A 25,511-nucleotide genomic window follows, 5' to 3' on the forward strand; every position below is an offset into this window, starting at 1 on the left:
TCTGGAGGCAGAAGAGCAGGTACCTTGGCAAAGAGCAGGTTTCCAAAAATGGACGTGTGGGGAAGACTGGCTGTCAGTCGGGATTTCAGGGGCTTGCTAACTGAATCAGCACTGGAAGAGCCACTTCTCTTTTGCAAGCCTTGCCGGTTTGACAGGCTCTGCTGAATTACATCACTTCCTAAAAACAGTCAAACAAATCTCCTTAAGAAAGTTTGCACCGGTGCAATCCGGCAGGAAACAGGAAATGTTCATTCACATCCCCGTGAGGTTGCGAGCAGTCAGCATCTTAGCTGCCCTCAGAGAGGGTAACATGCAGGGCTTTCTACTCTCCTTTGCTCTGATGGTAGCGGGAGGATTGGCTGGGTCAGGTAAGGGATCTGGTGTCTGTTCGGGTTACGGAGTAGAAAACTATGCAGGCATGTTCGGTGCCCTAGGCTACAGTGTTGGGAAGGTAACACCCTGAAAATCAGATTCTTTAATCGAAAGCGGACCAAACCTCAGCGGTCTTCGGTCGTGGGTCTTTCTGCTTTGCTCATTTCTGCTGCCTGACCTTTCTCTTCATTTAATTTAACCCTCTGGTATATTTTGACTTTTGAAACGGATGCTTCCCTGTAATTTACAACGTTTAATAGACACATTAAGAAGCCGTGAACTCTCATGAAACTCAAGAAAGAGCGTTGCAGACATTCGACAGTCTGAAGCGAATACCAGGCAAAGGGCAAATTGGCTTTTAAAAAAGGAGGGCAAGCTGGTTTTTGAGAGCCACTACTTGAAAATGATTAAAGCCTTCAGGAAAATACTCCTGCAAAGAAAATAGCTGAGAAACCCACAGATTAGACTACAAAATGTAAACAGGAAGTTGAGTGGGGCATCAGACTTGGTGATCAACCAATCGATGGTATTTATTGAGCGCTTACTGGGTGCAGAGCACTTTACTAAGCACTTGGGAAAGTACAATACCATAGAACAGGTAGACCCGATCCCTGCTGACATGGAGCTTACAGTGTACAGCAGGAGATGGGAATTACAATGAATTACCAAAAGGGGAAATTAAGAGTAAAGAAATTAAGAGTAAAGAGTATGAAGATATGGACATAAAGTGCTGTGGAGCTGGGTTGAGTGTCAAAGTGCTTAAGGGGTACATAGCCAAGTGTAGAGCAGATGCAGGGGGGAAGGTAGATGGGGGAAATAAAGGGCTTAGTCAGGGAAGGCCTCTTGGAGGAGATGTGCTTTTAGGAGGGTTTTCAAAGGTGGGGAGAGTGGTGGACTGTTGGATATGAAGGAAGAAGGAGTTCCAGGCCTGAGGGAGGACACTACCAAGGGGTCAGTGAAGGAATAGATGAGATCGAGGTAAAGACTTTAGAAAAGAGGAGTGTATTCTCTTGTAGTTGTAGTAGGAACTCCGTGAGGTAAGGTGGGAGGGAGAGAGCTATTTGAGAACCTTAAAGCTGATAGTGAGAAGTTTCTGTGTGATGCAAAGGTGAATGGGAAACCTCAAAAGGATTTTCGAGGAGTGGGGAGGTATGGACTGAATGGTTTTTCAGAAAAAGGATCCTGACAGCAGAGTGAAGTAAGGACTGGAGAGAAGAAAGAAGGCAGGGTGTCAGGGAGGTCCATGCAGTACTCAAGGCAGGACCTAAGTGCTTGGATCAGCTAGGTAGAACACAAAAAGGATCATTAATCACTTTTATTTGGATTTGTTTGTAAAGTGTTTTGGCCTTAATTTGCACAGGTTTGTGCAATGACTATCTATGTGCTTTACAGATAAAAGGTACTAGAGAGAGGAGTGTATCAAAGCCCATTCTTTTGTGCAGGGAGTGGGAATCATTCCTGTGTTTAGGTTCAGGAGTGACTTCAGTAAGCTGGAGAGTATTGAGAGAAAGCTAGGGTTCTCTTGATCCTACTCCAGCCTGATGCAGAATTGAGCTAAAGCGAAGTCCATTGTAATTTAGACCACGAGCCTCATGTGGAACAGGAACTGAAGCCGATTTGATAGAGAAGCAGCGTGGCTCAGTGGAAAGAGCATGGGCTTGGGAGTCAGAGGTCATGAGTTTGAATTCCAGCTCTGCCACTTGTCAGCTGTGTGACTGTGGGCGAGTCACTTAACTTCTCTGTGCCTCAGTTCCCTCATCTGTAAAATGGGGATGAAGACTGTGAGCCCCACATGGGACAACCTGATTCCTCTGTGTCTACCCCAGCACTTAGAACAGTGCTCTGCACATAGTAAGTGCTTAACAAATACCAACATATTCACCCCAGGGCTTAGCACGGTGCTTGGCATTTATTTAGGTACTAATTAAGTGCTTACTATGTGTCAAACACTGCTCAAAGTGCTGATGTAGATACAAGTTAATCAGGTTGGACCCAGTTCCTGTCCTTCATGGGGTTTACAGTCTAAGTAGGAGGGAATACGATTTAATCCCCATTTTACAAATGGGGCACAGAGAAACCAAGTGACTTTTCCAAGATGGAGGGAGCGGGCGTTAGAACCCAGGTCCTCTGATTCCCAGATCCGGGCTCTTTTGAGTAGGCTATGCTCTATTATTAGGACAGTCATCTGATCAGACAACACACCCAATTCTGGATTGACTGCCCGGTTTGTGGATGGCTCAGGTGTCCTCTTTCTCTTCTCTTTCCCCCTCTAGTCATTTCCTAGGTGGGCAGCAGCACCGAAGAGGAGGTAAAACTTAAATTGGTTAATTTGAGAGCCCCTCGATATCTCAGTGAAAAGGCTTGATGAAGGTGGGGGAAGGAGGGGTAGAAACTATTCACTAAAGGAGTATTTAGTTTTATCTGTAGGTTTCATTACCCCATGCTACCCTTGTCTTTCATTACCAGGGATAATCAAGGTAATTACAGTGTTTGTAGTGGCACGTTCTCAAGAATGCACTGTGCCTCTGGGTGGCATTTTATGTGAAAGGTTACATTGCTCACCCACCAGAGCCAAGTTTAGGCATTCCCAAGTTTCTTCTCCCTCACTGAGCACTAGCATATAATAATGTTGGTACTTGTTAAGCGCTTACTATGTGCAGAGCACTGTTCTAAGCGCTGGGGTAGATACAGGGTAATCAGCTTGTCCCATGTCCCCCATTCCCCGGCTCCTCACCAGCAGAGCCTTTTACAGCTTCTTGATCTGCCTCAGCTTCAGCACAGCTCTACACCCACCACGGCTTTCCAAAAATGAGGCAGTGGCCAAAGGTGAAATGAACCTCAGGAGTTACTACAAGTGGGGACCCAACAAGAGCTGATGCTGAGATGGTCCCTGGTAGAAGAAAGGCGACAATAATAAGAACAATGGTGGTATTTGTTAAGAGCTTACTATGTGCCAAGCACTTTTCTAAGCGCTGGGGTAGATACATGGTCATCAGGTTGTCCCACGTGGGGCTCACAGTCTTAATCCCCATTTCATAGATGAGGAAACGGAGGCATAGAGAATAATAATAATAGTAATGGCATTTGTTAAGCGCTTACAATGTGCCAAACACTGTTCTCAGCGCTAGTACTGCTCTAAGAGAAGTGACGTGGCTTGTCCAAGGTCATACAGCAGACAAGTGGCGGAGCCGGGATTAGAACCCACGTCCTCTGACTCCCAAACCCATGCTCTTTCCGCTAATCCTCACTGCTTCTCCACATTGATCAATCCATCCATCAGTGCTATTTACTAAACATTTACTTGCTGCAGATCACTGTTCTATGTGATTGAGAGAGTATAATATGAGAAGCAGCGTGGCTTAGTGGAAAGAGCATGGGCTTGGGAGTCAGAGATTGTGGGTTTGAATCCTGGCTCTGCCACTTGTCAGCCTTGTGACCTTGGGCAAGTCACTTAATTTAGCTAGAGAAGCAGTGTAGCTTAGTGGAAAGAGCCCAGGCTTGGGAGTCAGAGGTCGTGGGTTCTAATCCTGGCTCCACCACTTGTCTGCTGTGTGACCTCAGCAAGTCACTTAACTTCTCTGTGCCTCAGTTACCTCATCTGTAAAAATGGGGTTTAAAAAATGTGAGCCTCACATGGGACAATCTGATTACCCTTTATCTACCCCAGCACTTAGAACAGTGTTCTGCACATAGTAAGCGCTTAACAAATACCATTATTTTTGTTATTATTATTATTATTATTAACTTCTCTATGCCTCAGTTACCTCATCTGTAAAATGGGGACTAAGACTGTGAGCCACATGTGGGACAACCCGATAACCTTTTATCTACGCCAGTGCTTAGAACAGTGCTTGGCACAGAGTAAGCATTTAACAAATACCATCATTATTATTGTTACAGTACAGTTTGTAAACATGATCCCTGCCTTCAAGGCACTAACAGTCTAGACAGGGAGAAAAATATTAAAATAAATTACATGTCGGGGAAGCAATGGAGTATAAAGATATGTAGGTAAGCGTTGAGAAGTTGAGGGGTCAGGGAGAAAAATATTAAAATAAATTACAGGTCAGGAAAGCAACGGAGTATTAAGATATGTAGGTAAGTGTTGAGAAGTTGAGAGGTCAAGGTTAGTACCTAAGTGCTATTCATTCATTCATTCATTCAATTGTATTTATAGAGCGCTTACTCAGTGTAATGCACTGCCCTTAGCATTTGGTAAAGTACAGTATAACAATAAACATTCCCTGCCCACAAATGAGTTTACAGTCTACTGGGGGAGACAGACATTAATATGAATAAATAAATAAATTACAGATATGTACCTAAGTGCTGTGGGTCTGGGAGGGGGAATGAATACAAAGAGCAAGTCAAGGTGATGCAGAAGGTAGTGGGAGAAGAGAAACGCAGGGCTTAGTCAGGAAAGGCCTCTTGGAAGAGACATGCCTTCAATAAGGCTGTTTTCATTCAGTAGTATTTATTGAGCGCTTACTATGTGCAGAGCACTGTACTAAGTGCTTGGAATGTACAATTCGGCAACAGATAGAGACAATCCCTTCCCACTGACGGGTTTACAGTCTAATCGGGGGAGAGAGACAAAAACAATAGCAATAAATAGAATCAAGGGGATGTACATCTCATTAACAAAATAAATTGGGTAATAAAAATATATACAAATGAGTAGTGTATGAGAAGCTGTAAGTGCTACCGACTTAAGGGTACTGGTCACAGAGTAGGGAGGGAAAATAGGATGGGGATATGAAAGAGTAGTCAGGGAAGGCTTTCTGGAGGAGACAATCCCTGCCCAATGATGGGCTCACAGTCTATGTGGGAGGGAGGCAACTGGTTGTCATGAGATAGGTGTAGTGGGTTAAAGTCAAATAGGTCAAAACACCTGCCTTTGTTTTAAAGAGCGACACCCATTTCTGCCAGGAGGCATGTTTTGGGCCAGAATTTGGGTAGAGAATTTGAGGAGATTTTTCCACCAACACAAGCCCTCTGTGATATAGGATGGTGCGGGTCTGGGGGTATGAAGGATGGATTCAGCCTTGCACATTGTGAATTTTCCTTAATATGAGATTTTACACAAACACAACCTTTACGAGAACGGAGGAGTATTAAGAAACCGCTCAGACCTTTATCCTATTAGTAGGGAACAGAAACAGAAGCACAGAGGAGATAAATGAGCAAGGTAGCACGAGACACATGCCAGACACATGCCACAAGAGGGTCCTAGGCCAGTCAGTTTCTTAAAATTCAGGTACAGTAAAGTCTCATTAATTCAAAGCAGCAACAAAATGGAAGAAAGGTATTCCCTAGTGTCCAACCAGACCTCGTCACCTGTTATTTTAGTGGGGCTAGCTCTGATCCACCAACCTGCAATGACAAAAGTGGGTCTGTACCCTAATGTAATATCTTGACAGACATTCACTAGGAAGAAAATAAGAGTCTTGGCAGCTGCCATTTTGATGATGGCCTTCAGGGGAGGAACTCATTTAAAGACAAACCTGGGGCCCTACTCTCTTCAGGGCTTGCTTCTGGCCCTGGGGGAGAGAGAGTCCAGGGGGTGTTGAACTATGGTGTGGGGAGGGTGAAAGGGGAGGTGACAGATGGGTTAGGGGTTCCTGCTGCCTCTATTCTTCCCAACCCACCTGTCCACACAATCTTTCCAGGGCTACCACCAGTCCTCTAAAACAGACTCTCTCATCTGAATTAGCAGCCTGGCTACAAACTTATTGGCATCACAGGGGACCATTAAGGAGGGAGGAAGGCACAAGGAAGGAAGTCATGAGAAGGAGGAGTTCTGGTGAAATTTCTACCCATAACCCCTCACCACCCTAGCTCTAGTCACTCAGGCCACTGCCCAGCTGGATGTGGGCAATGATGACGGAGCCTCCTATCAGGAATGACATAGGAGCCTTAGTCCTGAGGTGTCAAGTCTGAAGAAGTTCTCTAGGCTTTAGACTGCTTGTGGGCAGAGAACATGTCTACCGGATCTGTTACATTGTACTCAATTGTACATTGTCCTCGGGGGAAGCAGCGTGACTCAGTGGAAAGAGCCTGGGCTTCGGAGTCAGAGGTCATGGGTTCGACTCCCAGTTCTGCCACTTGTCAGCTGTGTGACTGTGGGCAAGTCACTTAACTTCTCTGTGCCTCAGTTATCTCATCTGTAAGATGGGGATTAACTGTGAGCCTCACGTGGGACAATCTGATTTCTCTGTATCTACCCCAGCGCTTAGAACAGTGCTCTGCACATAGCGCTTAACAAATACCAACATTATTATTATTATTACTCTCCCAAGTGCTTACTCTCTGCCCACAGTAAGCATTCAATAAATATGACATTGACAGAAAACATGCACCGAGGAAATGATATAGCACTAGTGGCTGGCATTTCATGACTCTTACTCTGTCACCTCTGTCAGTCATGTAACCACCAGGACTGAGAATATAGCAAGCGAATAAGGAGGGAGGTGTGTGGCATTTTGCAAAGTGCAGGTGTAAGTCTTTGGCCCAAGTCTAGCCAGCTGCAGTTCAAACTGGGTTTTAAACCTAGATCTTCTGATTCCCAGAGTAGTCCCTTTCCACTGGACCAAAACTAGGGCCTTGGTGTAACATTGTCATTTCACCCTCCTGGAGTATAATAATAATAATATTTATATTAATGCCCATCTTCCCCTCTAGACTATAAGCTTACTGTGGGCAGGGGATGTGTCTGGTATATTGTTCCATTGTACTTTCCCAAGTGCTTTGAAGAATGCTCTGCACACAGAAAGTTCTCAAAAAATACAACTCACTGATTGAAACTTGTTAAGCATTTACGGTGTCCCAAGCACTGAACTAAGCAGTGGGATATATGCAAGATAATCAGGTTGAGCACAGTCTCTATTGCGTATGAGGCTCACAGTTTAAGTAGGAGGGAGTAGGATTTAATTCCCATTTTACAGGTGAGGTAACTGAGGCACAGAGAAGTGAAGTGACTTGCCTAAGGTCACATAGCAGACGTGTCAGGGCTGGGATTCAAACCCAGGTCCTCTGACTTCCTGGCCTATGCTCTTTCCACTAGGCCATGCTGCTTTTCCATCCCCTGCCATTCCTTCTGACACCCCCTCATGCCAATACCTCTCCCTAACTCCTCATGTGTCAATCCTGCCCTGGCATTCATTTTAAAATGCCCAGAGCGATGAGCTCCTGCCATCATAAACCGGGGCTGGTTGGGGGAGGTAGTGTGTGGGAAAGGTATGCGACTCCCCCGGACCCCGTCAGTCCTATGGATGATCACTTCCATCACCACCATGGAGTTGGTGCCAATGGGGTGGAGAAAGGTACACAAGGGCATGGCTAGTAATTCAAGACTGCCTCTTTTCCTTCTTGATCTCTTGAGCAATGTGATATTTGACTTTGAAAATTGCAAAAAAAAAAAACACCTCAAAACCCCCAAGTCATTTTACTCACAGTAATATCATCAATGTGGCCTATGCTAAGTTCCTTCCCCAAGGGCACGACTGAAACTCCTCATATGGGCAGCTTTTAACCTGTTGCCCCATGTCATGTACTGAGCGGAGAGCTAGTCACAGGGAAGGGAGGGGAGAAGAGCATTAGGGAGGGAAGGAGAGAGCCAGCAACACCTTCAAAACCCTCTGAAATGAATGTTGCAAGGCCCGGGGACATTTACTCTTCAAAGAACTTCTGAGGCTTGTATCTAGAAGACACCTGCCTGTAGTGTCTCTGTAGAGCAACACATTTATGCCTTGGACAGGCAGAAAGACAAAGGAAGAAGTTAAAATGTCTGGCACTGAGCCACGTGCCAAAGGAGGATTTAATGTATGCAATTTGATCGTCCAAAGTTACCCTAGCTAGGAGCTGGAGGATTTAAAACAGGATTTAATTCTCACCATTCTTTTTTCCCTCCGATGATCAAAACTCAGTTAAAAAAAGAAGGAAAAATGAAAGCAAAATGACATGTCTCTCCGGGACCAACTCTATTCAAAGTGAAATCTGTGGAAGTCTTTCTACCTTTTGGAATAATGGTGGGCTCAGAATTGGTAGTGTGGTTTCCAGATACACCACCACTATAGGAGATCAGGATAAATAATAATGTTGGTATTTGTTAAGCGCTTACTATGTGCAGAGCACTGTTCTAAGCACTGGGGTAGATACAGGGTAATCAGGTCCCACGTGAGGCTTACAGTCTTAATCCCCATCTTCCAGATGAGGTAACTGAGGCACAGAGAAGTTAAGTGACTTGCCCAGAGTTGCACATCTGACAAGTGGCAGAGGTAGGATTCGAACCCATGGCCTCTGACTCCAAAGCCCAGGCTCTTTCCACTGAGCCACGCTGCTTCTCAGCATTGGCATATATATATCGGAGTAGACTGTGGCCTAGTGGATAGAACACAGGCTTGGGAGTCAGAGGTCATGGGTTCTAATCCTGCCTCTGCCACATTTCTGCTGTGTAACCGTGGGCAAGTCACTTAACTTCTGTGTGCCTCAGTTACCTCATCTGTATAATGGGGATTAAGACTGTCAACCCCATGTGGGACAGGGACTAGGTCCAACCCGGTTTGCTTGTATCCACCCCAGCACCTAGTACAGTGCCTGTCACATAGTAAGCACTTAACAAATACCATAAAAAAAAAAGAACAACAACAAAATACAGGCCTAGGCAGGGGGATTTATTTGTGAATTTATTTGTTATATTAATGTCTGTCTCTCTAGACTGTAGGCTTGTTGTGGGCAGGAAATGTGCCTGTTTAATTGTTATATTGTACTCTCCCAAGCTCTTAGTACAGTGTTTCGGTGCTTTGCACACAATACAATAAATGCAATTGATTGAATGAATGAATGAGTGAATGGGGTGGGCAGGGTTGAGCTAGGGCAACTAGTTCACCACCTGCCCCCAGTGTGAAGGGCCATTATGTATGGGAATGGTGGCTAGGAACTGGAGGGTAGCACAGCAAGCAGGTGAGTGTAGCAAGCCTGTGAGTCAGGGCCTGGATGGCCACAGCAGAGGCAGCTAGGCATGAGGCCAACCAAGGGCAGCAGTGGGCTAGCAGAGGGCACCCAGTGGATGGACCGTGTCTGCTAATTCTGTTGTATTGTACTCTCCCAAGCTCTTAGTACAGTGCTCTCCACATAGTAAGCACTCAATAAATACCACTGATTAATTGATGGATGGATTTGGAACAGTGGGAATGCAAGGGGAACTGTAATAGTCCAATGGGAGGATGAGAGAGGGATGAGGGTAATGAGGATGGGGAGAGGACCAGTGGCCCCAGGTGGCCTAGTGGATAGAGCACGGGCCTGGGAGTCGGATGAGGTAGCTGAGGTACGGAGAAGTGAATTGGCTTGCCCAAAGTCACACAAAAGACAAGAGGCAGGGCCGAGATCAAACCCAGGTCCTTCTGACTCCCAGGCCCATGCTCTATCTGCTAGGCCACGCTGCTTCTTGACTTGATTGGACTGTTGTGAGCTTGTTGTGGGCAGGGATTGTCTCTCTTTATTGCTGTATTGTACTTTCCCAAGCACTTAGTACAGTGCTCTGCACACAGTAAGTGTTCAATAAATAAGATAGAATGAATGAATCTCCATCCCCCGCTTCAGAAGTAGTGGCCAAAAGGATGAGATGTTCTGTACCACTTAGCAGAACCAACTAAACCTTTGATTTTAGACTAGCCTCCTGGAGAGCCCCTGTAAGTGAGAGACTGGAGACCCTTCTGGCACTGTTCTAGAGAGTCAGTCAAAACCCAGTGGCCCTGGAGACTGTAGACAAAATTCTCCTCTTCTAGACTGTAAGTTCACTGTGGGCAGGGAACAGGTCTACCAACTCTGGGAAGCAGCGTGGCTCAGTGGAAAGAGCACGGGCTTTGGAGTCAGAGGTCATGAGTTCGAATCCCAGCTCTGCCACTTGTCAGCTCTGTGACTGTGGGCAAGTCACTTAACTTCTCTGTGCCTCAGTTACCTCATCTGTAAAATGGGGATTAACTGTGAGCCTCACGTGGGACATCCTGATTCCCCTGTGTCTACCCCAGTGCTTAGAACAGTGCTCAGCACATAGTAAGCACTTAACAAATACCAACATTATTAACTCTGTTGTACTCTCCCAAGAGTACTCTCCCAGTACTCTGCATAGGATAAGTGCTCAATAAATATGATTTAATGAATGAATAAATGAATAAATATGACTGGATTGATTGAATTCTGCTGGTTCATCTATACCTATGCCCCCTGGACAACAGCACCAGTGCAGCAAATCCTGCTGGTGGTGGGTGGGGAAGGAGGAAGCTGATTCAAGCTGAAAACTCACTTGAATGGGTTTGCTCCTCTTTCCTCGATTTTATCTTACTCAAGCAAACCCCCTCGGTCAGTAGGCATGTAGCCAACTACGATTCCCTGTCTGTTCTTAGGTGAGTCTTGGGAAACCTGAAATAGAACGGGACTCCCCCACTGTCCAGGGGAATTGCTTTCTAAGAAAAGGCAGGGTGAAGGGAAACCATGTAGAGCAAGCTCATTTGTCCTTTTTTATTTAAATCCTTTAGAAAAGGTCTGGGGCCCAACCTCCCTTTTTTCATGTAAAATTCGTATACAAGGCTCGGATGCATGTAAATGCTCTTTTCCCTTCATGGGACCGAGTGGGAGGAGAAGCTCCTTGGGAGAGGGAGGGAGGGAAGGAGACTGGGAGAGGGAAGCCACACTAAGGATTGTCTGTAAAAAAACACACCCAGACTGGGCCTCCAATGCAGACAATGGGGTAGAAGCAGACAGAAGCTAACAGAAGCTTTTTGTGTATCTCGGGTAAATCAGGAAACTGAAGGGGTGAGGAGAAGGGCCCGGAGCACCTCCTTTTGTCTAACAGATACTCATAAATACCACATCTGAATCCCTGGATACCTTATCTGGATAAAGGGGACAGGATTGTAACCTCTGATACTGTTGAGGGTTTGTAGGGAAGGTAAGCTTGACCTTTCAATCTAGGGTCTCGGGAAATCCCATGTCAGTGGCGCTCCAAAAAACCAGGAGGCTGAGGCAGAAGTGATATCACAAGTACTCTGCCAGCACTAAAATCGGTCTTTTCCTCTATTTTTTAATGATACTTTAAGCACTTACTATATGTTGGACACTATACAAAGCCCTGGGGTAGATACTGGCTAATCAGGGTAGACACAGTCCCTCAACAACATGGGTCTCACGGACTTAATCCTCATTTTACAGATGAGGTAACTGAGGCCCAGAGAAATTAAGTGAGAGTAGATAAGCAGTGAGAGCCAGGAGTAGAACCCAGGTTCTTTTGACTCCTAGGCCCACGCTCTATGCAATAGGCCACACTGCTTCTCTCCATCCAAAAATGCTGATACCACATGGATCCAAGCACTTATCTTATCCCTCCTTTGACTACGGCATCAGCCTCCTTGCTGATCTCCATGATTCCTGTCTCTCCCCACTCCAGTCCATGCTCACTCTGCTGCCCAGATCATTTTCCAAAAAAGTTCATTCCAGGTTCCCCCACTCCTCAAGAACCTCCAGTGGTTGCCCATCCACCTCCACATCAAACAGGAACTCCTTACCATCAGCTTTCAAGTATTCAATCACCTTGCATTCCCATTGTACCTCACTGATTTCCTACTACAGCCCAGCCCACCCGCTTTGCTCCTCTAACACCAACCTACCCACTATACCTCGACCTTGTCTAATTTGCTATCACCTCACCCACATCCTCTGCCTGGCTTGGATCTCCCTTTCCCCTTCATATCTACTAGACCACTACTCTCCCAGCTTAAACGTCGTATTCAAATTTCATCTCCTCCAAGAGACCTTCCCCAATTAAGCCTTCATTTCCTCTACTACCTCTTCCTTTCTGTGTTGTCCTTGCCCTTGAATTCATACCCTTTATTCACCCCACCCTCAGCCCCACAGCACTTAAGAACATAACCATAATTTATTTTAAGGTCTGTCTCCCTCTCTAGACTGTAAACTCTTTGTGGGCAGAAAGCGTGTCTACGAACTCCACTGTATTATACTCTTTGAAGCACTTAATGCAGTAGAGAAGCAGCATGGCCTAGTGGTTAGAGCACGGGCCTGGGAGTCAGAGGATCTGGATTGTAATCCCGGCTCCACCACTCATCTGCTGTGCGACCTTGGGCAAGTCACTTAGCTTCTCTGTGCCTCGGTTATCTCATCTGTAAAGGAATAATCATAATGATAATTATAATAATGCTATTTGTTAAGTGTTTGCAATGTGACCGGCACTGTACTAAACAGTGGGGAGGATACAAGCAAATTGGGTTGGACACAGTCCCTGTCCCATGTGGGGCTCCCAGTCTCAACCCCCATTTTACAGATGAGGGAACTGAGGCCCAGAGAAGTGAAGTGACTTGCCCAAGGTCACACAACAGACAAGTGGTGGAGCCAGGAATAGAACCCATGACCTAACTTCCAGGCCCATGGTCTGTCCACTATGCCATGCTGCTTCTCTAAAATGGGGATTAAGGCTGTGAGTCCCGTGTGGGCAGGGACTGTGTCCAACCCAATTTGATTATATCTACCCCAGCACTTAGTTAGTGCCTGACACATAGTAAGCACTTAACAAATACCATTATTATTATTATTACAGTGCTCTGTACATAGCAAGTGCTCAATAAATACCACTGGGTGATATTTTTAGCTGTGTTTTATTGGCCCCTTCACAATTACTTTAGAATGAGCTAGTTATTGCTACCTATGGTTTGTGTTGGTTTTGAACCTAGTTTCTGTTGTCTTTGCTTCAGCAATCAATTGTATTTATTCAGTGAAAAGCACTGTACTGGAGAAAACAATTAGTAGACACATTCATTCATTCAATTGTATTTATTGAGAGCTTACTGTGTGCAAAGCACTGTGCTAAGCTCTTGGGAGAGTACAACTGACACGTTCCCTGCCCACAGTAGCTCACAGTTTAGAGGGGGAGACAGACATTAATATACACACATAAATAAATAAATCACTGAAATTTATATATGTGCTGTGAGGAATGGGAAGGAGGATGAATAAAGGGAACAAGCCAGAGCTGCACAGAAGGGAGTAGGAAAAAAACAGAGGAGGGCCTAGTCAAGGAAAGCTTCTTGGAGGAGATGTGCTTCCAATAAGGCTTTGAAGTGGGGGAGAGCAATTGTCTATGATATGAGGAGGGAGGGCATCCCAGGCCAGAGGCAGGATGTGGGCCAGAAGTCGGTGATGAAATTGACCAAATCGAGGTAAAGTGATAAGGTTAGTGTTAGAGGAACCAAGTGTGCGGACTGAGTTGAAGGAGAGTAGCAAGGTGATGTAGGAGGGAGCAAAGTGATTGAGTGATTTAAAGCCAATGGGGAGGAGTTTTTGTTTGATGTGGAGGCGGATGGGCAATCACTGGAATTTCTTGAGGAGTGGGGAAACATGGTCTGAACATTTTTGAAGGGAAATGACCCGGGCGCCTAAGTGGAGTTTGGACTGGAGTGCGGACAGATAGGAGGTAGGGAGGTCAGCAAGGAGGCAGATACAATAATCAAGGTGGGATAGGATAAGTGCTTGGACAATGTGGTAGCAGTGTGGATGGAGAAGAAGGGGCAGATTTTAGCCATCCTGACCCTCTAGGAGTTTATAAGAAGCTAAAATAATTTATAGCTGGAAGGAAGAAGGAAGGTGGATATATGCAGGTGAGGGAGTGCTCCAGGAATAAGGGATGTACAAAAGTGCTTTTTGGTGGCTGTGAAAACCCAAATGCCTGCTTGGCAAGGATGTGAGCAAGAGATTGGCAGCAGGAGAAATGAGAAAGGGTCACAGTGAGTAGGCTATCTTGAGAGAAATAAAGGGTGAGGCGGGGTTGAGAGAAATAAAGGGTGAGGCAGGGTTGAGAGAGAGAAGAGAATGGATAAGTAGGAGGGAGAAAATTGAGTGTTTTAATGACAATGGACAGGAGTTTTTGCTTGAAGTGGAGAAGAATGAATTGACAGCCACTGACTGATTCTTTCAGGGTGGTAGGATTTGTGTTGAAAGTACCACTCAGACTTGGGCTTCTTTTTTTTTTAAGAAAATGGAAGTGGTGGCCTGTTTGTTATGGTTCCATATTCAGTGAAAAGAGAAGTTTATTTATCTACATTAAAGATCAAGCTCCTCCTTAGTAATAAGGATTCAAACAATGCTAGACATAGCCAGGTTAGAATAAACCCTAGTCCTCTTTCCTTTTTACAAAACTTCCTCCCAAAAGCATCACTGTCACATTTGCACTTTATGAGGGAAGTGGGTCTGAAGAAAAGTGGGTGATACTTTTCAAATCAAACAGCTTTGAAATGGAGAAGAACTTTAGTGCAGGTGTCTGTGGGGGCAGTGGTGGGTTTGGGCTGAATGGAAAACAGTGTAGTGGTTTCTGGGAAGCAGCATGTCATAGTGGATAGAACACATGCCTGGGAGCCAGAAGGTGATGAGTTCTAATTCCAACTCCCGCTGCTTGTCTGCCGAATGACCTGGGCAAGTCGCTTCACTTCCCTGGGCCTCAGTTCCCTCATCTGTAAAATAGGGATTGAGACTTGGGGACAGGGATTGTGTCCAACTCAATTTGCTTGTATCCACCCTAGCGCTTAGTACAGTGCCTGTCACATAGTAAGTGTTTAACAAATACCATCATTAGTATTATTATTTATTATTTGCTTAAGGGCTATATCCAAAGGTTTTTAGTAGTTGGGAGGATCACCCAGTTTTACATAAAATCTGCATGGATTTGCATGTGTTTATTTAGTTGCAACGTATTCTCAGGCAATGTATGAGTTACAGTTATAATTGCTCCCCTTAAGGATTTTCTTTTTTTCTTTTCTTTATTTCTCCTTCTCCACCCATCATCACTGACCCAGATTCCTTACATCAAAAGTACCTTCTGAGAAGGCCAAGAGTTATCCCAGGGCAGATAAAGGTCAGAAGAATAGAGCCTGAGTTAGAGTTGGAGGAAAGGGAAGGGGAGCCATTGACAGCCCATTCATGAGGCAATCTGTGGCCTTGGAAATATGCAAAAAGATGAGAGACTTCCCTGGACTTCCAAAACCAAGTAGCATGGCGTAGTGGATAGACCACAGGCCTGGGAGTCAGAAGGTCACAGGTTCTAATCCTGGCTCAGCCACTTGTCTGCTGTGTGGTCTTAGGGAAGTCACTTCACTTCTCTGTGCCTCACTTCCCTGATCTGCAAAATGGGGATTGAGACTGTGAGTCCATGAGGGACAGGGACTGTGTCCAACCAGATTTGCTTGGATCCAGCCCAGCACTTAGTACAGTGCATGGCATATAGTAAGCCCTTGACAAATACCACAGTTATTATTATTATTGTTAGAAGATTAAAGGACTGAAATTTTGAGAACTTCAAACATAGGTGTAAGGGCCTCGGCTGCTGACACCTTACTACCGTGAGGTGCTCAGATGACCCAGCTTATTCATTCATTCATTCAATAGTATTTATTGAGCACTTACTATGTGCAGAGCACTGTACTAAGCGCTTGGAATGTACAAATCGGTAACAGATAGAGACAGTCCCTGCCCTTTGACGGGCTTACAGTCTAACTGGGGGAGACAGACAGACAAAAACAATAGCAATAAATAGAATCAAGGAGATGAACATCTCATTAAAACAATAGCAAATAAATAGAATCAAGGTGATGCACATCTCATTAACAAAATAAATAGGGTAATGAAAATATATACAATTGAGCAGACCAGTAGGGGAGGGGAAGGGGGAGGGGGAGGAGCAGAGGGAAAGGGGGGAAAAGAGGGCTTAGCTGAGGAGAGGTGAAGGGGGCAGGGGTAGAGAGGGAGCAGAGAGAGCAGAGGGAAAAGGGGGAGCTCAGTCTGGGAAGGCCTTTTGGAGGAGGTGAGCTTTAAGTAGGGTTTTGAGGAGGGGAAGAGAATTAGTTTGGCGGAGGTGAGGAGGGAGGGAATTCCAGGATCGCGGGAGGACGTGGCCCAGGGGTCGACGGCGGGATAGGCGAGAAAGGGGGACGGTGAGGAGGCGGGCGGCAGAGGAGCGTAGCGTGCGGGGTAGGCAGTAGAAAGAGAGAAGGGAGGAGAGGTAGGAGGGGGCAAGGTGATGGAGACCCTTGAAGCAGTCCCATTATAACAGGGCGTCTCTTCCGTCTTTGAAGTATGTATGTCTTCCCGACAATAAAAGGGAGAAAATGGATGAGTGACTGGAATATGGGGCAGAATGTCCTGATTTGAGAGTGCAGAAAGGGATAAGATAATGATATGAGTGTTTCAGCACACTCTTTTTCCTTCAGAGAGCAGGAAGTGCAATTAATTCTTGATTGCTAGCTAGACAACTCTCCCAAGCACATAGTTCAGTACTTCAGACCCAATAGGGACTCAATAAATACTATTGATAATTGAAGAGTTATCTGATTGAGTTTGGTTCTCCTCGGTTCAAGCAGACCTCCTTGAATAAGGTAACTAGGTTTGGGAGAAATCAAACAGGATGGGGTACAGCCTGAAGAATAGACAGTGAGAGGGAGAGGGAGGAAGGGAGGGAGGGAAGGGGGGGGGGAGAGAGAGAGAACGAAGGGGAGTGAGTGAGGAGAATAATGAGAAAAATGATGTCTTCAATTAGTAGAGCCCTATTTTTATTTTTCCCAAGAGCTTGCACACCAATGATCTCATTTATCTCAACAAGATCCTGTGAAGTAGGGAGAGGCAGGCATCATCCTCTCTATTTTATATCTCAGTTCCCTCATTTGTAAATTTTAAGTGACTTGCCCAAGGTCGTGCAGCAGGTCAGTGGCCCAGCTGAGACTAAAATCCAAGTCTTCTGACTCCCAGGCCTGTGTCCTTTCCAGGAGGTAAATGAGGAGATATTGAAAGAGGAGAGGAGGAAGAGGCTGTGGGGGAAAGATAAGGATGGAGGAGGCAGAAGGGCTTATCTCCCCCTTCTCTGCAACTCTCCACTCACCACTTCCTCGACCTTCATTCACCACAATCTCTCCTGTTTTCAGCTGCAATGCAGTTGAGGTTGAGAAACAGTGTTACCTAAGGCAAAGCACACTGGACTGGGGGTGAGTACACCTGCATTCTAATCTCAGCTCAGCTACTTGCCTGCTGTGTGATCTTGGGCAAGTCAAATAACTGCTCTGTGCCTCAGTTTCCTCAGCTGTAAAATGGGGATTAAGTCCTACTCCCTCCCACTTAGGTGGTGAACCGCATGTAGGACCTTCTCCAAGAGGCCTTCCCAGACTGAGCACCCCCTTTTCCCTCTGCTCCCCCTCCATCCTCTCCTCCCCCTTTCCTCTTCCCTTCCCCTCAGCACTGTGCTCATTTGAATATATTACTTATTACCCTATTTATTTTGTTAATGAGGTGTACATCCCCTTGATTCTATTTATCATGCTAATGTTGTTTTTGTTGTCTTCTGTTTTGCTCTGCCGTCTGTCTCCCCCGATTAGACCCTGAGCCCATCATTGGGCAGGGATTTCTCTATCTGTTGCCGAATTGCACATTCCAAGCGCTTAGTACAGTGCTCTGCACATAGTAAGCGCTCAATAAATACTATTGAATGAATGAATGAAGGACAGGGGTTGTGTCCAACTTGATTGTCTTGTATCTACCCCAGTGCTTGGTATACAGTGGGCACTTAACGGATATCACCATTATTATTTATAATCATTGTTTCTGCTAGGACAAGGTTGCTGCCGCTACAGCGGCTCCTCATACTGCTCTCTCCTAGTCATGGCTCTGAGGCATTGATGGTGCTGGCAGCAGTGGCTACCATAGCCCTCCAGCACCCTTGGCCTGAAGGATTCTAGCCTGCCCTCCTCAGTCAGGCCTTTCAGGACATCAGGACGTGGGACAAACCCACAAAGTCAGGTTGGGTCCTCAAAATATTAATAATAATGATAATAATAATAATGGCATTTAAGCACTTACTATGCTCCAAGCACTGTTCTAAGCACTGGGTAGATATAAGGTAATGAGGTTGTCCTACGTGGTGCTCACAGTCTTAATCGCCATTTTACAGATGAGGTAACTGAGGCACAGAGAAGTTAAGTGACTTGCCCAAAGTCACACAGCTGATAAGTGGCGGAGCTGGGATTTAGAACCCATGACCTCTGACTCCCAAGCCCAGACTCTTTCTGCAAGCCACGCCGCTTCTTATAGGGACCCACTGATCCATAGCTCACTCATTTTATTAATAAGAAAATCAAAGCTATTAGGGAGGGAAAAGGCTGACTTTTCAATATGGAAGTATCAATTAATCAATCAGTGGTATTTACTGAGCACTTACTTTGTGCAGAGCACTGTACTAAGCACTCCAGAGAGTACAATACAACAGAATCAACGGACAGGTTCCCTGCCCATAATGAGCTTACAGTTTAAAGGGGGAGACAGACATTAATATAAATAGATAAGTACTTTCTAATATATAATTTAAAGATCTGTACCTAAATGCTGTGGGGTTGGGGGTGGAGTGAATAACAAATGTCTGAAGATCACAGATCCAAGTGCATAGATGATGCAAAAGGGAGCGGGAGCCAGGGAAAAGAGGGCTTAATCAGGGAGGGCTTCTTGGAGGAGATGTGATCTTAATAATGCTTTGAAGGTGGAGAGAGCGGTGGTATGGAGAAGAAAAAGTGAAAACAGTGAATAATGGCCCAAGTGCATGTGGAGGAGTGAGAGAGAGATAAAAGCTGGACAGGAAAAGGGGGCAGACCTACAGAACAAGAGAGAGAAAGGAAAAATCAGGCCAGATGTAAAAAGGAGTCAAAGAATCCATCACAACTGTCTTCTTCAGTTGTGAAGGTAGACCATTCACCTGCTGTTACAGTGGCAAGGAGACCAAGCCATTGGCAACATCTCCTGAAGTAAATAAGTTTGCTAAAGACTCCTCAGAACTGCTTCTCAGCTTTCTTCTTTTTCTGTTTTCCTTTTCTTTAGTCGTCCCTAAGTATCTCATACTTTTCTCATCAGTTTTACGACTGTTCCCTCTCCTGCATCCTCCAAGATAAGAAGCTGTTCTGAATTTGTGCCCTGACTCATCTAACCGGGGTACTTCCGGTGAGAGAAATCAAAGAAGGCCACATCTCACTTGACGCTTTTCACTTTACAACAGTTTCACTTCCAGATGGCTCCCTCATCCCACAGAAGCAGAGTAGCAGATTACAAGAGTTGCTCCCTTCTTATACCTTAAAGCAGCTATTCTGTTTCATGGCCTAATCAGTACAGTGCTCTGCACATAGTAAGTGCTCAATAAATACATTAAATACTACTGAATGAACACCGTGAGTGTAGCAGCCATTCCTGTGGCACTTCTTTGCAGTAGCCACTCCTCTGAAGTATAAGAATTTGGAGGGATTCACTAAAGCCTCTCATTCTTGATTGAGGTCAGGATTTGTTTCAGAACCTTGAAGAAGAGAAAGCCATTTGAGTCAAGGAGGGATGGTGCGTAGAAGGAGAGAGAGTTTTCTTTAGTCGTCCCCAAGTGTCTCATACTTTTCTCATCCTTTTTCCTACTGTCCCTTCTCCTGCATCCTTCAAGATGAGAAGCTGCTCTGAATTTGCACCCTGACTCATCTAACCAAGGTGCTTCCTGTGACAGAAATCAAAGAACGCTGCATCATTTGACAATAGTTTCACTTACAGATGCCTCCCTTGTCCTTCGTCCCACAGCGGCAGAGTGGCCAGTTACTGTGAGCCCGTTACGGGGCAGGGATTGTCTCTATCTGTTGCCGAATTGTGTACTCCAAGCTCTTAGTACAGTGCTCTGCACATAGGAAGCACTCAATAAATACTATTGAATGAATGAACAAGAATTTGCCACCCTTGTTAAACCATAAAGCAATTATTTTGTATCATGGCCTAATCACACTGTGAGTGTAGCAGCCATTCCTGTGACACTGCTTGGCAAGTAATGAAGTATAAGAATTGAGGTATACTTGAAGTATGAGAATTTGGAGGAATTCACTAAAGCCTCTCCTTGATTGAGTGGGTTCAGAATTTGCTTCAGAACCTTGAAGGAGAAAGAGAAAGCTGTTTGAGACAAGGAGGAATGATGCATTGAAGGAAAGAGAGTAATGTGCTGCAAAAGCCATTAGCAATCCAGTCAAGCCATATACAATAGTACCTAAGCGTCTGCAGCCCTGGCTGACTCTGGCAGGGGAAGCTCATCTTTTCCCTGCCCTGAGACCACCCCAGTGGGATCAGCCTGGGCTGGGAACACCTGGCTTTGTAACAATAACAGGACGGAGAGCTCCCTCCCACCCTGCCGTCATTGTCATCTGCTCAACTCCTTGGGACTGCTGCGCAGCTACCAGATAATTCATCCCCTGGCTGGGAAAGCTTTCTGGGTGGGGAGCAAACCCCTGAGACCAGGCCCTATGACCTCACCCAAACGTTCCAGTGGAATTCTTCTTAATCAAGGACCAGATGTCCAGCCGGACAAGAACTCTCCTAAAGCTTTTTAAAATATATTTTATTAAATTAAAATCTTGTCATCGAAGCTGCTTTCTGATTAATTGGAGGCTGCCCCAGGGGATTTAATTAGGCAAAGCCCTTGATATGTATCTTGTTTTCCAGGGGCCAGGGAGGCAGCAGTCTAGTAATCTCACTCTAGCAGAGCCACACAACCCCATAAAGCCCAACCCTGAAACCCAGGCATCCTACCCAATCTCAGTTCATTCTAAACCCCCAGAGCTCCTAAAATCCCTTTAAAAGATGAGGGTGTACTCCCTGGCTCCATCTTCTCTATTTTCTGGCTATATCGGCGGTGTTCAGTGGGTTTTACAGTGATCTGATGGGCTTAATAAACACTGAATTAGAACAGTGAAACCATGGTGGCTTCAGGCGTGTCACTGGCTGTGGGAAGAAAATAATCAGTTCATGACTCCGCACTCCTCAAGAACCTCCATTGGTTGCCCAAATTCCTCCACATCAAACAGAAACTCCTTACCATTGACTTTAAAGCACTCAATCAGCTCACCCCACCCTACCTCACCTCACTAATCTCTTACTACAGCCCAGCCCGCACACTCCGTTCTCTAACTCTAGTTTACTCACTGTGACCTGATCTCATCTATCTTGCCGCTGAGCCCTTTCCCACATCATCCCCTCTAGCCTGGAACTCCCTCCCCTTCCGTATATGCCAGACCACCACTCTCACCACTTTCAGAGTATTGCTAAAGTCACATCTCCTCCAAGAGGTCTTCCCTGATAAAGCCCCCTTTTCCCTGGCTCTCTCTCTCTCTGTTCTGCATCATTTGTGCACTCTGTGTGACCTTTGGACACACACTTAATATTCTTCCCACTCCCAGTCCCGCACTTATGTACTGTACTGAGCATCTTTTCTAGACTGTGTGGCAGGGAATGTGTCTGTTGTGGTATTGTACTCTCCCAAGCGCTTAGTACAGTGTTTTGCACACAGAAAGCATTCAATAAATATGATTGAATGAATATCTTTAAATGATATATTATAAATTACTTTTTCGTATTACTATCTATCTCTCCCTCTAGACAGTAAGGTAGCTATGGGAAGGGAAAATGTCTGCTATTTCAGTTGAGTTGTGTTATACCCTCCCATGTGCTTTGCACAAAGTAAGTGCTCAATAAACACTACTGATTGATTGACTGATTGAAAGGCAATCCAAAAAGTTATCACAAAAGAACTGGTTTGCTCTGCCCCTAGATCCAGTGTGGCTGCTCAAATGCGACAGGATTGCAGTTACCAAACGGTACTTATCACATCGAGAAGCAGCGTGGCCTAGTGGAGACAGCATGAGCCTGGGTCTGGAGTCAGGGGACCTGGGCTCTAGTCCAGCTCAGTCAATTGCTTGCTGTGTGATCTTGAGCAAGTCACTTAACTTCTCTGTGCCTCAGTTCCCTCAAATGTAAAATGAGGATGTAGTAGCTGTTCTCCCTCCTATTTAGACTGCGAGACCCATGTGGAACAGGGCCTGATCCAATGTGCTTAACTTGAAGCTACACCAGCTCTGAGAACAGTATCTGACACATAGTAAGCGCATAACAAATATGGTTAAAAAAACAAAAAAAAAATGTGTTTTTCAGGTTGGAGTGAATCTTCAGTAACCACATATGAATCTACCGAGGGTACACCGGAACCCAGCGATGACACTCCCAAATTAAGCGAAATTCCTACGGTGATGCCCATTTCTCCCGGTGGGAGTAAGGAGTCAGAGTTGTCTCCCTCCCCTAGCATAGATGCAGAATTGGCACTGAACACCTTTTCTGGGTCCGGGGAGTCTGGAGACTCTGAATTGTCAGTGGTTCCCTCTCCTGACCCAGGGGAGTCCAGAGACTCGGATTTGGCATTAAAGTTGGGGATTCCATTGGCACTACTGATTTTACTCTCTCTGTTGATTGTTTGCCTGGTAAGGTGCCATAACCGAAGGAAATCCAAGCAAGGTAAATATTCGGGGTGTTTTCATTTTTGAAAACTGCTCTAACTCTAACAGTGGCAAGAATAATAATAATAATGATGATACTCTATTCTTGTATGCAGTGCCCTCCAGCCAGGGATCTCAGAATGCTTTACAAACATGTGAGTATATTTAAAATAGCTACTTATTAGGACTGTGGTGGACGGGAGAGGAATTTCAAATTCTGAAACGAAACAACCAGATGCATAGGGAAATACAGGTGAGGTATGATGTTTAAGGTGAATTTCTCTCAGATTTAAGAATGTACCCTGCACACATAAGCACCCAATAAATACTATTGATTGATTGCAAGTGAGAATGAGCAGGAGGAAGCAAGTTTTCCTTGCCCAACCTACCCTAAGGAGCCCCAATTTACTGAGCCAGCAAAGAGAGCCCCTGCAGCCTCTGAAAGGAGCCATCAGATGGGTAGTCTCATCTCCAGCTCCTCCCAGAGAAGCAGCATGGCCTAGTGGCAAGAGCACAGGCTTGGGAGACAGACGATGTGGGTTCTAATCCTGGCTCCGCCACTTGTCTGCTGTGTGACCTTGGGCAAGTCATTTCATTTCTCTGTGCCTCAGTTACCTCATCTGTAAAATGGGGATTAAGAACTGTGAGCCCCAGGTCGGACAACCTGATTATCTACCCCAGGGCTTAGAACAGTGCTTGGCACTTAACAAATACTGTCATCATCCTCATCATCATCCTCATCATAGACAAGCAGTATCGACAACAGGAAAGACCATGGGCCCGGGGATCAGGAGACTGTGTTTTAATCCTGGCTAACAACAACAATAATAATAATAGTGGTATATGTTAAGTAGTTACTATGTGCCCAGCACTGTACTAAGCACTGTGGTAGATACAAGATCAAGTCAGACACAGTTCCTGTCCCACATGGGCCGGGGGTGGGGTGTGTCGGGGGGCGGGCAGGGCACAGAAAAAGAAGGAGGAAGAACAGGCTCTGCCACTTGCCTGCTGTGTGACTTAACTTCTCCGGCCCTTAGTTTCCTCCTCTGCCAAATAGGGATTTAATCCCTGTTCTCCCTCACCTTAGATTGTGAGCTCCAAGCAGAACAGAGATGAGGTCCAACCTAATTGTCTTGTATCTATCTCAGCCCTTAGTCCAATGCTTGGCACATAATCAGAGCCGCAATTATTATTAGAAATGCTTTCGGCTGACTTTGCAGAGTGTGCTGGGAAAGCAGCCCAAAATATTAACTATGTACATTATAATCCTTTTCTTTCCACCCTATGTCCACCCCCAATTTCCACTTCAGCATTTCCAGTCAACCAAGAACTCAGGTCTTCATATCCTCCCGCCATGTAGCACTTATATTCATGCCTTTATACTCTATTGCTTCAATTTACCTGTAATTTATTTTAGTGTCCATCTACCCATCTAGATAATAATAATAATGTTGGTATTTGTTAAGTGCTTACGATGTGCTGAGCACTGTTCTAAGCGCTGGGGGAGATACAGGGTAATCAGGATGTCCCACATGAGGCTCACAGTTAATCCCCATTTTACAGATGAGGGAACTGAGGCCCAGAGAAGTTAAGTGACTTGCCCACAGTCACACAGCTGACAAGTGGCAGAGCCGGGAGTCGAACTCATGACCTCTGACTCCGAAGCCCAGGCTCTTTTCCACTGAGCCACACTGCTACCCATCTAGATAGTAAACTCCTTGAGAATAAGGATCATGTCTACTGATTCTATTATAATAATAATAATGATGGTATTTGTTACACGCTTAACTATGTGCCAGGCACTGTACTAAGTGCTGGGATTGAAACAAGCAAATCGGGTTGGACACTGTCCCTGTCCCAAATGGGGTTCACAGTCTCAATCCCCAGTTTACAGATGAGGTAACTGAGGCCCAGAGAAGTGAAGTGACTTGTCCGAGATCACAGAGTAGACAAGTGGCCAAGCCAAGATTGGAACCCATGACCTTCTGACTCCCAGGCCCACGCTCTATTCACTACTCCATGATTGTCCCCTACCAAGCACCTAGTACACTGCTCTGTGCATAGTAGGGTGCTCAAGAAATACTACCGATTGGTTGATTGGCATTGCAATTGCACTCTATCCAGGCAGATGATCAGTACTGAAAGAACAGTCCCTGATTTTCCAGTACTGTTCTATCCAAACCGTGCAGCGAGAACCCATGTGGCTGAGCAACTGGAAATGGTTCTTTAATATAATAATAAATGTGGTATTTGTTAAGCGATTACTATGTTCCAGGTACTGTACTAAGTGCTGGGGTGGATAAAGGCAAATCGAGTTGGACACAATCCCTGACAGATGTGGGGCTCACAGTCTCAATCCCCATTTGACAGATGAGGTAACTGAGGTCCAGAGAAGTGAAATGATTTGCCCAAGGCCACACAGCAAGCAAGTGGTAGAGCCAGGATAGAACCCATGACCTTCTGACTCCCAGGCCCGTACTGTATCCACTAGGCCGCACTTCTGTCAGGCTTAAACCACACCCTGCATCTCCAGGGTGTGTTGCTCTAGACTCTAACACTGTCAGGCAGCGGCCATTTGAATGGAGAAAAAGGGGCTGATGTAGTGGAGGAAAAACCAACAGGTTTTGGTGATAAACCTCTGGAAGTTGTGAACTTCAGAGGAACGGGAAGGATGGTGGTGTTGTCAACTGTGATGGGAAAGTTCAGGGGAAGTAATGATTTGGGAGGGAAGATGAAGAGTTTAGTTGGGACCTGCTGAGCTTGAAGTGC

General features: G+C 45.5%; 1 protein-coding gene across 1 annotated transcript in view; it reads left to right on the forward strand.

Annotated features, from left to right (window-relative positions):
• Window positions 1-276: 276 nt before the first annotated feature.
• TMEM154 (transmembrane protein 154) overlaps window positions 277-25,511 on the forward strand; it is a 48,836-nt gene continuing 23,601 nt past the window's right edge. Inside the window, exons 1-3 of the mRNA XM_029076411.2 lie at window positions 277-368; window positions 22,405-22,761; window positions 22,859-22,897. Of these exons, the coding sequence (XP_028932244.1) occupies window positions 311-368; window positions 22,405-22,761; window positions 22,859-22,897 (454 nt within the window). The 5' untranslated portion in view covers window positions 277-310. The remainder of the gene's footprint in view (window positions 369-22,404; window positions 22,762-22,858; window positions 22,898-25,511) is intronic.

This window comes from Ornithorhynchus anatinus, chromosome 12 (genome assembly GCF_004115215.2).
Source record: "Ornithorhynchus anatinus isolate Pmale09 chromosome 12, mOrnAna1.pri.v4, whole genome shotgun sequence".
NCBI classification, from domain to species: domain Eukaryota; kingdom Metazoa; phylum Chordata; class Mammalia; order Monotremata; family Ornithorhynchidae; genus Ornithorhynchus; species Ornithorhynchus anatinus.